The sequence below is a fragment of the Chaetodon auriga genome, chromosome 20, assembly GCF_051107435.1.
Source record: "Chaetodon auriga isolate fChaAug3 chromosome 20, fChaAug3.hap1, whole genome shotgun sequence".
In the NCBI taxonomy this organism is placed as follows: Eukaryota; Metazoa; Chordata; class Actinopteri; order Chaetodontiformes; family Chaetodontidae; genus Chaetodon; species Chaetodon auriga.
The window spans coordinates 21,510,949-21,528,325 of NC_135093.1; the positions used below are offsets into that span (position 1 = coordinate 21,510,949).

At 41.0% G+C, this 17,377-nt stretch overlaps 1 protein-coding gene across 1 annotated transcript; it reads right to left on the reverse strand.

The window, feature by feature from the left end:
* Positions 1–628: 628 nt before the first annotated feature.
* Positions 629–16,121, reverse strand: ipmkb (inositol polyphosphate multikinase b). Its single transcript, XM_076759743.1, has 6 exons — positions 14,810–16,121; positions 8,729–8,814; positions 7,359–7,455; positions 6,737–6,909; positions 1,785–1,866; positions 629–1,597 (listed from the first exon to the last, which is right to left on the reverse strand). The coding sequence occupies exons 1-6, from the start codon at positions 15,045–15,047 to the stop codon at positions 771–773; spliced, it is 1,503 nt and encodes a 500-aa protein (XP_076615858.1). The 5' UTR covers positions 15,048–16,121; the 3' UTR covers positions 629–770.
* Positions 16,122–17,377: the final 1,256 nt, after the last annotated feature.

Below are 17,377 nucleotides of genomic sequence, written 5' to 3' on the forward strand. Positions count from 1 at the left end.
TATAGAACTAAATCACATTCATCACATTAATGCTGAACTCTTGTAAAATGGATACTGTCATAAAACAGTGCTGCTTCCTGATTTACAACAATTCCCACAATGGTCTAATTCGACCATTGATATCACAGAGCCAGCCACTACTGTCGAAGTACCATAGAAGACTCTGTGGTGGTTGACTAATTATGATCATCTCTCGATATATGCTATCATATCGCCCAGCCCACCCCTATTTTGAGGTGCACCGATACAATTTTAAAAGAAACATACCAGATCATTTCAGTGGCCATGGTATATGTTTGCCAAAACCTATTTCTATGAATGCATTTCAAATGGAATAAAGGTGAAGTCATGTGACCTTGCAGAGCATTAGCTTGTCTGAGCATCACTAACTGCAGAAGATGTTGTGTTTAAGTTCTGGGTCGTAATGCCTTCATGGATTGATTAGTGCATGTAGTGCTGCTGATCACAGAGAAAACACAGCTGTCAGCCTCTACTACCTCCGCTTTGCACACACGCATACACACGCGCACACACTCACACTCTCTCTCTCACACACACACGCACACACACACACACACAGATGATGGATCATCACAATCAGGTGAGATGATGATGACGATGATGGTTCTATTTTAATATTCTCTTCTTTGATTTGTCCCTGTCTCCTCTGAAGGTTTCCATCTTTTGAGAAGAAAGTGGGGTTGACAGCTGAAGACAGAGGTTCACTGAGCAGGTCAGGAGGTAAGAGAAGGCAGGGAGGAGTGAGAGCTCTAGGCGGCCTCACAGAGGACCTGCTCCAGCACTGCCAGCAGGTGTTTAAGGCCGTAGATGTAACCGTTATCATGGCTCTCACTTGGGAAAACGTGGGCAAAGTCGATCATTCTGACTTCCACCTCTGTGTCTCCTCCACTCCCCTCTGTTCCATCACCTCGTCCTTTCAGCTTCTCCTCCTCTCTCCTGCTCCTCCTGCCGCTGTCCTCCTGCTCTCCATCCTCATCCTTCCCTTCCAGTTGTGATTTGTTTCCATTTCCGTTTGGTGGCTTTTGCGACTCACCTGTCCGTTTCCATGCAGAGTTGTCTTCTTCACACAGTGCTGAGATGTTATCCCCAGAAACTGAGCTCACTGTTCTCTCCACAGCGTCACCCTCTCCACTGTTGCCATGGAGATGACCCTTAGCACAGTGGTGGTGGCCACCTTTTGTGTGGTTGGTGTAAATGGTGGCCAGACTGAAGTCCCATGGAACAGACACCTGAATGTTGTTGTTGTTGTACTCAGCCACTTCTTCTTCCTGCCCCACCCCTTCCTGTCTTGCTTTTCCCTCCCCATCCTGACCGCTGTCACCCGCCGATGACAACATGGCAGTTTTCCCTGCATTCGGACTGATCGAAGGGGTGCTGACAGGGGAATAAAAGGAGGATGAGGAGGAAGAGGAGGAAGTGGAGGGGAGGCCCTCGTAAACAAAGAGAAGGGAACTGGCATAGAAGGTCAGCTGATGCTGGGACTCAAACCAGCGAAGAATACGCTGCACTCTGCAGATGCTGGCTGACACTGCATCCTTCCTCAGACTAACACCATTATGGAAGAATTTAGCCAGGCCTGGAGGAGAAGGGTGGAGAGGAGGGGAGGGGAGAAGGGAGGAGGGGAGAGTTTTGAATTAGTCTATTATGTTGCTTGTCCTTTCCCATGTCCTTTCAGAATAACTTGAGAGTTATTCTGAAAGGTTCTTCCAGCACTATGACTTCTTCACCATCTCTTAAATGTGTAAGTGAAAACACACACTTACCATCTTTAATGGTGTCCTTAACCAGTCCCCTGCCATAGTGCTGGTCATATGAGTCAAATGTATCACTACACACCTTATACACCTGAAATGTAACAAAATGTTACATGTTAAAACTCAACAAAGACCAATTTTAGCAAATAACACAGCTCCTGTTCTCTGATCAACTCTGATGCATCAATATTATATTATTTATAGAATTTCTAAACAAGAGTTGTTAACTTATGCTGAAGAAAAGTTAATACGCAAAAAAGTAATTCAGTGCTGTGTACAGTCTTATCCTCTCTGCTGAGGTGGTCATCTGTAGGTGCTGGTAGTCTCTCTCACTGATAGAACACTGACTCCATCTAGTGGTCCACAGCTACACTCACACCTGCCTTCAGAACATCAGAGCAGCCAGCTGTGACTGCAGATCAAACCATAAAAGCTATCTAAAGCCTGCTGCATGCTGAGCCCCATCGAGACACAAAGTGAGTGCAGAAGACCTGCAAAAGTACCGCTTCTTGATAATTAGCTGGGTCATGACCAAGACATTTTAGGGTCAATCCCATATTTGAACTCATTTCAGATACAAATGGCACACTTTTTTAGACTTCAAATGAAAGATTTTCACCATGAGAACATGGTATAATTATCACAATCTAATTTTCTTAATGAGCAGAGATAGTTGTATATGAAAAAACATACAACAAAATAAAAGAACTAACCCAAATGCAGCTCAGGGGAACCTCACCCATCATGACACTTCCGTCAATTCAACTCAGTTCATTTCAATTTATTCGTATAATCCCAAATCACAACAAAATTTGTCTCACGACACTTTCCACATAGAGCAGGTCTCTGCTCTGGACAGAGGCCCAGCTGTCCCCTTATGAGCACGCACTTGGTAATGGTGGTGAGGAAAAACATCCTTTTAACAGCAGAAACCTTGAAGAGAACCAGGCTCTGACTGATGTCAATGAATCTAGCCTCATAGAACTGCAGTCACATGACAGGATCTTCTCAGCCTGACACCAACATGTTAGCTGAGATTACTTAAGACACATTTGAAGAACAGCGCCAAAGTCTCAGCTGCATGTTGAGCAGATCGTCAGCAAGAAGGGCTTCATAGCGTTACTCAATCACCTCTTTTTATCTTTTCCTTTCAATCTAACTCTCTGCTTCCCCACCTTCATTCCTCCATCAGGAAGATCATTACCACTAATTAGCCTCCTCCCATCTAAATAAACACGTCAGAGATTCATATGGGAATTTTCCAAGCACAGTGCCAGAACATTCTGTTCTAAACTCCCTGTTCTAAGGTACAAAAGAATCCAAATACCAATTTCTCTCCGTTTTTCGACTGTCTAAATTATAACTTGAGCTGCTACCACACTAAAGCATACTAGCATCCTGCATTAAACCTCTTCATCCCAGTCCTCAGGCCCATTTTCATAAACTCATACGGTACTGGCAGCATAATTCAAACCCACAAAATTCAAAACCGCTAAAATGAATTCAATCTAGAACCCAAACCTTTCAAAGTCAGCAACTACTGTATGTCAGAATGAATGTAAACAGCGGATCACTACTGTGCTGCTTAAGCACTGAACTTCCAAGTACAATTTTGATATATCTCAAATAACGCCAAAGAGTTCTGCAGAGTTGAGAACTGTTGAAGTGGTGATAATTCTCCGTGGGTTTTTCAGTACACCTTTCACATTCTAAACACTCATCCAGTCCCATTGCTCATGTGGAAGATGGATTAGTGCACCTTCAAGTTAAGTACGTTTTTCGTCTAAAACACATTCGAAGATTCAAGTGAATTCAACACCCTGCTGAGTGTATACTCAGGGTGTGACTATGTGCAGAGTTTAAGTCAAGTTCTGAAAGGTGTGGATGTTTTTCAGTAATGTGCTTTGCCACTTCTCAGTCTATGGTACTGTAGCACAGATCGAACACTAAGTTGATCTTCTGTACAGTAACCTCCACAAGTCTCCATAGAGATTACACGAGCATGCATCAGAGCCCAAGTCCACGAGATCACAGTTCATTTATGACCAGTTTACAAAGGGTGGAGACACGCTGCCATAAAGCTGATGTCCTATCAGTGACTGTCATTTCCTCAGAGGATCAGGTTAGACAAACACTACCAGACAAACCATCAATCAATGGGCTATGTCTTACAGTACATAAAGAGTGACAGTTAGAAATATATTACTTATTTCCTCAGAACACAGTTCATCACCTCCTCTCAGGCCTGAATCATACCCTCCCTGTCCCATATCTTTATCCAACACTCACAGTGAGGAGGCTGCTGTCCTCTCTGCTCGGCCTCTGTGAGGTTATGTCATGTGTCTGTGGATAAATGTGGGTATTTACAGCCTTAGTGGTGTGGACCTCCAGGGCTGGACTGTCCACTGAAGTTGATGAACAACTTTGACAACTTTCTGAATACATTACATGCCTGGGAAATTTGCTTTTTCTTTTTCATCTCAGGCACCACATTGACCATGTGAAAACAAAAAAAGAGCTCAATCCATTGATCTGTTTCATGATAAGGCTCATTAAAAAATATACCCAGATAATTCTCTATGGAACTTTCATTCCAATGTTGACAGTAAACAGGTTTTCAGTTATTAATTGTGTAATCTTGTCACATGAAAGATTAGTTCATTCAATTAGCTGAGCAAACAACTCAGCATATATGAAGAATACAGCTTCCAAAAACAATGAATAATGAGTGAATATTTTAATATTCATTTTAAATGAAGCTTTCCTCAAGAAATCAACAGCTGCCTTATTCTCTATTGCTCCCTATCGTGAATGAAAATTACAGACAGTGTGAGATTTGCTAACAACCAAAGGTGACAAAGATGATTGTGAACAAGCCACAGCACCATCAAGGTAATTAAGGTCAGAGACGTTGGTAAAAGTTATTGGAAAGCTCAGATCTTTTGGGATGTCCAAACCTTTCTATGGTGCTCCTTTCGTTTATTTCCCTCTATAAATAAATAAATAAATAAATAAATAAGCAGTAATGCTGCGTAAAATGTGGAAGAGGATGTTTCAGCTCAAACTGGAATGACTTAGAGTCCAGTCCATCTACTACACACAGTAACAGAAGTTTTGACCAAGGCTACACTTTTGCATACCCCTGAAAAGATGCAGGAGAACGGAACATCAACACGAAGGGCAAGTCCATTACATTTCTGACATCAGTCTCCATTTCAAACAGTGTCCAGTGTTTCACATCACGATGAACAGACCAATACCTTCATAGAAACTTTAAATATAGAGCTCACTGGCCGATTTTTGCTTGTTTCTTGCTGCAGGCAGCAAAGGATGTTTACTGATGATGATGGTGATGATGATACTGAGAGTACACTGCAATGGAAACTGATCAAAGTGATAAAGGTTTTGCTGTTTGACGCTTTTCCTTTCCAACAGATAAGAAGCTCTCCATTTCTTTCCTGTCATCTGTCTCTTTCACCCATGATGTGTGTTTACTGTTCCACAGCCGGAGCTGAGGGTTAGGGGCTCAACAGAGATTCCACAAACAGCTTCACATGATCAACAGCTATTTGCACGGATGGGTGTGGGTGTGTGTGGGTGTGTGTGTGTGTGTGTGTGTGTGCGTGTGTGTGTGTGTGTGTGTGTGTGTGTGTGAGAGTTCACAGAGGGTGAATTATGTGCTGTTCAGTTCAGTCAACAACATGAACATACTTCACCTGTCACACATGGGTTAAACATTGATCCTATGCAGGTTGTTCAACAGTATCAGATGTTCATCATCACTGTATGTATGAAAGGTACAATCCATGACTTGTTATCGTGTTACTAGGGCTGGCTTACAACTGGATTTGACTACTGTGGTTATTGGACAGGTTATTGGACACATGGGACGATTATCTATTAATGACGATTTGTCTAGTAAATTTACTTGACAGTAAAATTAATCTGAGCATGGAACGAGCTAACCTGTGTCCAGAGGTAAACAGAGACTTCAGTAAAAGGATAATCACTGGAGAATATAGCCAGAATTTGAACACTGACTGAAGCACAGTCTTCTTTGAACAGAAAGGGGGAAACTCGGGTACAGCTTGTTAAACATCCTGTTGCATTTGAGCTTTTTTCACTATTGACATTTTACATACAAAGTAATATCTCTTTAATTCACTACTTATTTCCAACTCAGTTAAATCATTTTATTTTAAATACAAAAGGGACATTCTCCAGTGGATCTCATTTGGTCTTGCATCCACACTGATGTTCCTGAATTTATTCAAATGCCTTTTTTTCAGTGACATTCATTTTCTTTTAAGGAGGTTTTCTCTGGCATCATATATTTTATGATTAATCAGATTTTTAAATGGACAAATTTCATGTACATAAATGTACATGTAGTAAATCCAGGCCCCTGCTGCCCGCTTTTATAATGGAACTAAAGAGGTATTTTGATTCTGTTGAGGCTATGCAAGCTGTGCTTTCATTTATAACTCATTTATGTTAGCATATATTTAGTATATATTCATCTATGTTGCTCCTTTTGCTTTGTTCATTCTATGTATTTTGATTTTCTGTTCTTCCTATCTGCACCCCCTGTTGTATGTAAGTCTGCACATGGATGCAGTGTCCACATTTTGTTTGATATTAAAAACCATCAACTGGTTGCTATTTTCTGATAGGCTGGGAATGCACAGAAGCCCCTGTAATGTCGTTGGCAGAGATCTCAAGATTTTGTTTTTAATAATACAGAGAGCTTTAAAATATAGGCCTATTCAAATTATGCCATTATTGACATGAATCAACCTTGCGAGAAAAAAAATTGTTCAATGTACATTTCTGTGTTATTTTTCTTGTCAGGTCTAATGAAGTGCCAGTAGAGGCCATTTTCCAGTATGAAGTAAATCAAGCTCCAAGTTAAAATTTGACAGATTAAAGATCCTCCACAAAGCACAACAGTTCACACTCACCCTCATGCCGAGGACCAGGAAGCCTATCTCCTCCATCAGTGGGTATTTTTTGATCTGCTGTTCCCGTTTCTCCTGCGAGGCAAATGGATCATAGCTCCGCTGGCCCAACTTCACATCCATGATGCACGGCTTGACAAAGCGTCGAGTCACATCCTCCAGTTTCAGGTACAGGTCTGAGGCAGTGGCACAGACAGAGTTATTACTAGCTTGTTCACATGAAACTGTTCTCTTTGTGAAGACGTCTATCATCGATACTTAAAGTGAAACTGATGGGCTTACACAAGTAGCATAGACAGAAATTCTCTTTTATATTTTTTTATTATGTGTGGTCCTGTATGTGTGGTTTTAATCGTGTGCGTCATGTCTGCGTTATTGCTACTGTGGCAGAACCAGTTAGACCTCAGAGACATAGGTGTTAAACTTGAACTTAAATATTATCTTTAACTTGCAAGACAGAAACGCCAAACTGGGCTGCAGGTCATTTAGAAACAACTGCAAAATGCTGTGTCTTGGTCACAACTGAAAAATCACCATGTTTATTTCTGTTCATGTTGGACACACACACACACACACACACACACACACACACACACACACACACACACAAAGTTCAGTGTCTTACCATTGGGGCTGTCAGGAGAGGACCATGTGCCATAGTACTTGGGCAGATAATTCTGGAGCTCCAGCAGGCATGGATCACAGCAGTCCTCTGCATACACCTATGATACACATACCAGCAATCAATGACTTAATCAATCAAGTAAAAACTCTGTGGCTGGTCAGTTTTCTATGGATTGACTAATCAATCAATCAGCTGATTAGATTAGATTAGATTCAACTTTATTGACGTCATCAGAGTGCACAGAGACAACGAAATGCAGTTTAGCATCTAAGCAGAGGTGCAAATAGTCATAATATCCAAAAAATAGAAATACATGTAAGTAGTGCAAGTGGCAGAAAGTATAGTGTTATTTCATCACTAACACTGGGTATAATACAATATGCAGTAGAATTTCAATGTAATTATTCTTTTTTCTTTATGAGGCTTTTCCATCATGATGACAATTGTAATGGAAACTGAACAACTAGAATTCATGAAGATGAAGATGGTAACATACAGTATAACACCAGCCCCAAGTTATTAATGTTGTTATTCTGATCCTTCTAGAGCATAAAATAAACACAAAAACTAAAAGTGCACGTAGATAAAATAAATGTATTACTGCTGTTTTGGAACAGCTCAATGTTTTTCTCTCAACTGTAACCAGATTTCCAGCTCTGAGCAAGATGCCAAGCCACTGTGAGATGTGTGTTGTTGGGATTAGGTTTGATTGGTTTGGTCAAGAGACATGCACACAAGATGCAATGACTCACTCCTGTTTGTATGAGAGTGGCTGAGGCTGACAGTGCTGCTAAGCTTTAAAGCAAACACTGAAGCTCTGATGCAGCAGACACATGTGCCACCACGTGCTTCCACGGGCCCATATGGACTGTCTCATATTTATACTGATTATTAAGAATTTCTATTTCTCCATACATCCATTCACTTTGTATTGAAAGTGCTGTTGAGCAAGTTATCATGCCAGTCACAATAAAGGTAAATGCTCATACAAACATACATACAGGCCTAAAGACAGAGTGAGAGAGCTTACACAAGTCTATTTCATGACTGCACTGTGAGGGGTGTTGTAACACTATGCATTACACAATACAAAAATATGCAATGTGATGCTGAACAATGACTTGTAACATTGGTCAGTAGACAGCTCATGTTTGCACTTAAGAAATTGTGAAACTGCATAATTCTGTTCTGTAATGTGTTAAAACACATTTTGAACAGTTTATTAAAAATATATATTAAAGGTAATAAATACAAAAACACTTTATATTTATGAAGATACTGTTTATGAACTGAACACAAGGAGACACAAGTATAGTGTACCGGTGTGTCATTGTGTGAGACTATTAAACCTATAAATGCAGAGATATTACCATGCTGTAAAACTGCATCTCTCGTGGACCTCTGGGTGGAGGCTGAAGCTGCTTCAGGACTGTTCCATCTGGATGCTGCAAAATACCTGAAAAATAATAAATACAAAGATGGAACTCAAAATAAAAGTTTAGCAAGGCGAAGCATTTTAAGGATTCTGGTGCTTGAACCAGTAAACAGTAATAAGACACAGCTGGACCCAGCCATCTGGCTTAAACCCTTGTTTTAGCATATGAGTGGCAGTTCAGTGTGTTCACTATCCTCAGCACTGAGGTTACTGTTACATACGGAATCATAAACTGTGATATGTATCAAACACACACACACACACACACACACACACACACACACACACACACAACTTAGACAGCAGCAATAAAATACAAGTAAAGTGACAGAGGGAGGACAAAAAAGCACTAAGTGGACGTGTGAAGCCATGATAACATAAAAAGTAGAATCTGTCAATATGAGATGACATTTATTGAGAAATGAGAGGAAAGATTACCGAGATGAAAACAGAGAGAAGAAGAGCATGAGGGACTTGATGTAATATAGACTTAATATGGATAGGACAATGAAATATTGTCTGTTTCCATGAGGTGTGACTAAGAAACTCAACTCTACTCTAAAGCCAGTCAGTCAGTGAAATCATCACCAGACAAGTCAGTCAGTGTGTGTCACTTCTGTATACCAAATTACTTCAGAACACACCAAAACACACAGTCAGCTGACCTGATGAGACACTGGTCCTGACAGATGAAGTGATGGTGTGAAAGAGAGACAGACTGAAAAAGAAGTTAGACAGAAGAAGACGAACATGTGCACTGAATGCACCTATACAGCAAACCTGTGTTCAATATGTGAACGTGTACGTGCATATTCTACAAATCTAGATAAAACCTGATTTAAGTGGTGGTAAATGGTTACACTTAGATGTGAACAGATATTATTGCGGCTAAAACTGATTGAACTTATTCATAAATAGTACCAGTAATCTACAAAAGGATAATTCGAGTGTGTTACAGCATCTTTGTACTGGTAATGGCAACACTGTACTAGAGAGACGGACACATCGACAGGGGGATGTTAATGGTTGATTTGGCTCATCACAATATCTCTATCAGTGTGTGTTTGCCCATACGTTTATTTTTACTGTGGAAAATGTGCTGCTCAGCATACATGTTGGTCATGAGTCTTTAATGACCCTTTAATTTAAGGGATCCTGAACAAGGTTAAAAAATCTTAAAAAGTCCTGCCTTCAACATGAAAACTCAACATGGAGCAGCTGACAGGTGACGTCTGCTGAGTAACACAGCTGGACTTTTACCTGAGCTCTGTCTTGTATCAGACACTGGAAGTACAAAAAGGCACACACACACACAAACCCTAACGTTTCTAGTTTACTGACACTGCTGATCCAACCTCAGGGCCCTTTCTAGCTTGCTAAACCCAGTTTTTTGAAACTGACAGGGGCCCCAGAATTGGTGGGTTGACCACAGGCAAATTCTAAATCACATATGTAAGCACTGTTCTCCTTGATGCTGGTAAACTGTTAACAGTATCCATTTGTCATGTGAAACTCCTCAAACAGCTCTTCAGGTTGAACATGGAAACAGGTTTGAATTGGAACCTAAACTGTCTGGAACCTCAAATGATTCCACTGGTTCCACATTCTAGAAAAAGACTTTCAGTGAATATATCCAGTCAGCTCGATCTCATCAGGAATTCATTTCCTCTGCCAACTTTTTTTTTTTTTTTTTTTTGAAACACAAGCTATCTGTATTTGCTCTCCGCTCTGGCATCACTTATCTACGTATCATAGCTTGTTCATCATGACGCAAAAAACACCAAAATGTCCCTACTGAACATGTTGAAAATACCAAACATATTAAATAATTCCCACACTGAGCCTTAGTGTACATATTTTATCTTGCGTAATTTCATATTTCTGCTGCCATAATATTCAACTTTCCCCAAGGGTATCACAGCTTCATGTCATGTCATATCATGGTTCTAATGATGATGCATGAAACCGGCTTGTAATTAAGAACTCCTTCTTGTGAACACAGCTAGAGCTGGACTCAACATACATAGTTAACTGAGCCAGTTAATAACCCGCTAACACTGGCTAGCCCACAAAGAGCTAACACCCAACGGTGTGGCTAAGCTTGACAAATTACAGTCGCCATTATAGCCCATCTGATATTGTTATTAATATTTGGTAGTTAAAAAAAATCCAACAACAATGTATCAGCTGATGGAATTTCTTAAACATAAACATGTAAACAAACAATCTTGGATGAACACAAAATAGCTCATCACAAGGGACTTCATGGCAGCCTGGATCAGCTGAAATCATTGGGCTTTGATTTCAACATACTTTGCTTTCTTTTCTGACTCAATAAGACAAGAACAAATGATAGCCATCACTGTTTGTGCTTGTTTTGACTACAAAGTACCACTTAAGCACCACTCTGGAGAACGCCAGTCTGCCTAAACTGCAGTTTAACCATGACCGCAACACCACCTTCAGCCACATATTTGACAGCAAATCAAGTTTGTCCCTGTGAGCCTGTCTGTTTAACTAAACACTGTCTAAAACCAACGCATCGAACACTTCTGATCCTCTCTGCAGCTACACCAGGGGTGAGCAACGATGTGCCACAGGGGGTCTGTAGGTTTTCAATCCAACCAAAGACCAACTCAGATCAGAAATAATGAATAAAACCAATGCTTGACTTATAGGTCAGTGAAAATCTTCCAACTTAAAGTCTTTCAAGGAACATTGCTGCCCATCACTACCACACAATTCAACAAAGACTTATGGTGGACAAGAAGACTGGAGGCCTGGGGAAACAGAGCAGTGGGAGGAGGGGAGAGCAGGATTATTTCAATCAGCAGAAGTACAAGCTGAGCAGGATTCCAGAGCTCGTTCTACAGCGGCAGTGTTACTTTTCCCTGCCTTTTAGTTTGAACGTAGGCCGTTTGTGTTAATGATTGTTCACTACCGAGCCCAAGGAGGGACTAAGATAAGATCATTCCGTGTTTCTGTTAAATATACTGTATCACTGCTGCAGGAGTGGACAATGCAGACATTCAGAAGAAATCATCTACAGAATACATCAGTGAAAGCTTCCCACCTTTGCAAACATTTAGATGATTCAATTCAGTTCAGATTCCATTACTGATATGGTTTGTAAAAATTCCTTTAAAAGTCACTTTTTAAATAATGTCTGTATGGATGAAAACGAGTGAAGACAGGTTAGTTTGGTTAGCCCTGCTTTGGACTTGCCAGTGTATTAATATATATGTGTTTTAAAGCCTACCAGGACGTTGCTGCATAGTGTTTTCATTGCGATGCCACAAACGGAATGGATGAAACAGAAAGGGAACGAGACAAAATTAAATGTATAAACTGGAAACCTTGAGCCCAATCTGTGTAAGGCCTTCAGTAATCTTCAGTTTACGGTGGTGTTGATAGGTGTGTGTTGCACTAAGATCTGAAAGGATGCAGTAAACTCACCATTGATGCATTCAGGGCATGCACCTATTTTTCTCTGATGCCACACAGTGAAAACAGTGTTATGAGTCTTGGTTTAATTTGGTTTGTATCTTATCTACCAACCAGACTCTACTTTAGTGAGAAATCCTCATTTTTGGAATGGTTCGCGTCTCAATTCCTTGGTTGTCTCCCTCTAAAATAGCACAGCTGACCAGCAGAGGCTGATAGGGAGCTGAGGAGTCACCTCAGCAAAATCTGTTAAATTTGAACAGAAATACAGTTTATCTTTATGGATTACATTGATGCTGAATTGACATCTTGTGTGCCTAGAACACTGTGTTTTTGTGCTTTAATGGGAGTCAGAGTGCAGGCATGCCGTGACATAACTCCCCCCACCCCCTAGAGATGGGATCGCCTATTGGAGATTCACCCAACCCTACTGAGTAAAATGTAAATTAACCAGATGTGAAAAATTGCTAATCCTTTTTGACGTACATTAAACTGGAAGCGGTTTTGACTGGGCAGGTTCCATTGAGTTCTCGGCCGCCCTAAACCAGGTGTACCCTGCCGTTATTGTGAAGCTTCACAACCCAGCACACAGAATGGAAGATTCGCTTTGGACGCAATGTTGAAAACACTCTTGTACTGACACCCTCTTTCACCACAATCCTCAGCCAATATGCCTATTCTAATAAAATGGTAATTTCCAAAACTGACAAACAAACCAGCCATTTTTTTAGTTCACATGACCTTTGTGTACACTCCTGGTAAGCCTGTAATTCAACACAGTGAATATACATGAACCAAATGCAAATAAAGTAAATGCTGGATCCATCCAAAGAAAACAATGTGAATGGTGACATTTGTGGAAGGACAGGTTTGTCACGGCTGACTGCAAGCCTCAAGCCACTCTTGCAAAGGTCATCCTGTCTGTTACCTAACATAAAGGTATGCCTTCTAAGGAGGTGTGCAATCATCAAGGTAGGTCACTGACTAACCAGTAATGACTCATCCACCTGAGACTGTACTGTAATGAGAACCAGCTGCTGACTGTATTATGCACAATCAATTCAGCTCAACACCTCGCCTGAGAACACACAATGGAGGCTTTGAAAATGTCAGGTATCCAGTGTGCATGAGTGCTTGTGTGGGTCAGTAAAGATTACAAAGAGACCATGGAGCAGGGATGGCATGGTTTCTCTGATCAGATCTGATCAATGTGAAGATGCAGTCGGTGTAGATCAGTAGTAGGACCGACACAGAAGCTGCAATACAATGGTCCTCAATAACCAACACCACCTACCCGCTGATACCGCTGCAGGTGCAGCCCATTGAGCTTTCATTATGTTCGTGATGTAACTTTTCACTTCATAATCAACACTACAACGCACAAAAATCACAAAATTAATTGAACTAATGTCAGCATTGTCTATTTATGTCTAGGTACTGTAATTGTGATATCAGTTGCTTGCACTTCATCTTCTTGAGATACCACACCTCCCATTTTCTCACAAGAATATCAGGTCCTTTTGTGTTTTAAATTGTGATGTCTAGACCTCTGAACACCTACATACAAAACCCTGCAGGATGCCTCCAGTGTAGACCACCCCCTAGGGAGTCGGCACTGATACCTACAACAGACCAGAAGGTGTGAAAACACACCTTTGGGTAGGCGGCAAAAATTGACTACAATTAGTGTCCATACTGTTGAACTGAAGTCTGGTTCATCTGTGGAAACACTTACACACAACACCTTATACATGTCATTTACGACAGCATCACATGAAAATGCTGAAGCGGAACAAGCCAAAAACATAGTGGACAGTAAGTGTGTCTCCCCATAGCATTCAGGCAGCCTGTCACTGAACAGTCAGACCACGGCAATGACTAAGGCTACAGGAATGTTTATGTCTGTGGAAATGTGACTATACTAAGTCAAAAGAATACAGGGTTTAAGCATATGATCAAAGTGCTTGAGCCTCACTACAATGTGCATTCACATGAGCAGTCAGTCTGTTGTGCTGCTCTGTATAAACAAGAACAATCACTTGTTCTTATTGACAGTATAAAAGTACTTCATTCTCAAAATAAAGACACAAAGGTTATTTTCTACATTTTGTTTTCCTAAGAACCATGACACTAAAATGGAGCGTTAATCAGAGGAGGCAGAGTGAGACAGGTGCATGTCATATGCATGCTGCTCCCTCATGTATACAAAAAAATAGAAAATAAAAATCACCATGCCAACAAAATCTCCTGATTTGCTGTTCTGGATGACAGCAACTCTGTCGTCCATACTTTGGTTCTTGATGGGAACAAAACCTACTAAAAAACAGATTTCATCTTCTCACTCCTTTTTTTTCCAGTAACGCAGATGCCAGTAGTGTGGAGAAAGTTGTGTTTATATAGATAACTTCAGAAAATGTTTTGTGGGTTAGTGTTTGTAGGTCTTACTTTCCACTCCACCCTCAGTCACGTACAGGAGTGACAAATAACATCCAGTTGTCAGCTCTGAATAAAAATATTCGTAAAGTTCAAACTGTAAGCAAATAGGAAAAGACCTGCGGTACAGCTGACTTACCCACTTTGTCCACTCCATACTTGTGACCCGCCACCTGATGTGATAGCGGGACACAGCCGTTCAGGTGAGCTTGGCCCTGTGGCCCCTGTGGCCGCTGGCCGCACATCTCTTTGGCGGGTGGAGCGCCGCAGAGCCGGGGGGTCAGGCTGACCCCAACAGCGTTTGAACAGGGGGTCAGTTCCAGTCTGCCGAGAGCTAGAGAGGATTCCATCAGGACTTGGCGCTGAGTTGTTGACATGTGGAGAAATAAAACAGGGGGGAAAAAAACCCTACAAAGCCTAAATAAAAAAACAAAAAAAAAAAAAAATCTAACTAAAAAAAGTCAAAGATGTGACAGTATCACATACTTTTATTACGTAAGCTCAGAATACAGCAAGGCATACAAATTGTTTGGGCGTGAGGTTGAGAAGCCTTCATGGAAATATTCCAGTTCAGACGAAACCAGCACAGCAGCTTCGGTTCTGTTCACCGTTTTCAACCACGACCAACAGCCACGCTGACGGACAGGAACGCTGGCGTAACCCTCGCTGTGTCCGGTGATGAAGCAGGTCTCCCGAAGCTGCGCTGATTCAATGGTTTTCATATCTTGAGCAGCAGCATAAATACATCCTGGCCCCTTGCAACCAGCGTCAAGCACAGCAGAATCAGCAAGATTTTCCGTTCGACGCTTCCAAAATAAAACGGTCGCATATATAACTACTGCAGTGTACCGTGATAATAATTAAGACGGAGAATTCTGTTGCTAATAAAATGTCGAATGTCGTTTTGTCCAAGTGTTATAGGATCTGTCCAATCCCACACGTCATTACTCAAAGTCAAAACTAATATACTTGGCGCTATTACTCTGAAGGGAAATCACCAAACCTCCGGCCTTGTCATTATGAAGTTCATGTAGCCTGACGCAGCTCCATTTCCTCGCCTCAGAGAAGTAAATAGTGTTGTCTCTTGGTAATGGAGATGTTACGATACACTCAAGGGGGATATCCAGTTCCACTCAGCACATATGGGAGCATGGGGGGGGGGCAAACAGACCAGACAGCCCCTATATTGCACGAAGAGGCTATTCAATCCCGGTTTTGATTGCTAACTTATCGATACTGTCTATTAGGATTCTCAGCAAACCATTCCTCGCGTCAAAGTTCAGCAGAGAGATATCACACTTGCCGCACAACTGCCTTCAAGACGAAGGCATATTCTTTGACGATGAGCACAAAAACATTCGTAAATCCATAATAATAAAAACGTCGGTGGAGTCCTCTTCGGCCATAGTTATCCAGGTCAGTGTAGGCGGCTACCTCCCTACGTAATGAACAGCGCCCAAAGCCTCCCACACGTTTCCGACACTTGCCATGACTGTCGCAAAACATACGAGTTTCGTACCTTTGCGACAGCGCTCATTCAGCTGTCTGTAGACTGACAGCAGCTGACGGAAACTTCAGCCGATTAACCCTCGAAATGTTAATGGTTATGCTCCAAAACTCATTCTTAAGGTTTAGGAAAACAATTTGCATCTGCCATCAGTGCATGAAATATAGAGGTATAAACATTTATTTATTTGTTCACTTTTGTGGTTGATATGTGACTAATCAAATAAACAGCCTGTCTCTCATAAAATCCTCTTCCTAGCTCCATGTATATTCTCTGTAAACTTTTCAGTCCCTGCATGTCATGAGTTTTTAACTGCTCTTTGACAACAACTTCATTCCCCTCATATTTAAACATGTAATTGTGCAGCCCATCGGAAAGAAACCCAATGTGGACCCTCTCACCCTCAGCAATTACTGAGCAATATAAATTCAGCACTTAGTTTATTTATGTATCACCTAAAGGATATGTACACATCACTTACACATTTTACTTCAGTTGTGAATTTCAGAGAGGCTCATGGCAAGTGAGACAATTGATAGGAGAGGGTGAGTAAGGAAATGTATGGGAGAGATAGTATAAATACAGTTAATTCTCAAAAACAATGTGAATAGCATGTAAAATATCAATTGTGTAGCAAATAATAGACAATAAGAGCAGAACCTGGGGGAAGTATTGTTTTTCTCTCCTTCTGTAAATGTAAGTAATGGCTTTTTCTTAGTGTGTATTTTTGGTAGCCTATGCAGGCTTGGTTACAACGCTGAACCAAAAAAAAACCTATTTGAGTTGTTTCAGGCTGTTTTGACAGTGACATTATCTCTTCTCAGTGGCATAAGAGTATTATTAAACCTATCCCTAACTTGTGAAAAAAATGAACCCAAATTATAGAAGCATTTGCCTTGACATGCTGTTCATAAACTGCATTCACTACATTCATCACATCTTGAAAGAATGGGTTTGCCAATAGATGAAATAACTGGATTAAAAAAGGGTAAGACAGGCTGAAACTGAGCTTTATCGCTGGAACTGCCAGAAACTAATCTACACTTTTGGCAGAAATTTGTATTTCTGGTGAAAAAATATTGTACTTAAGTTATACTTTTTGAAGAGTGTACTAAGTACACATTGTGCTATTTTTGTCACCCTCTAGTAAACTTAAGTGTATTCAAGTAGTCCTTGAGTGCCTCTTGAATAATACTTGAG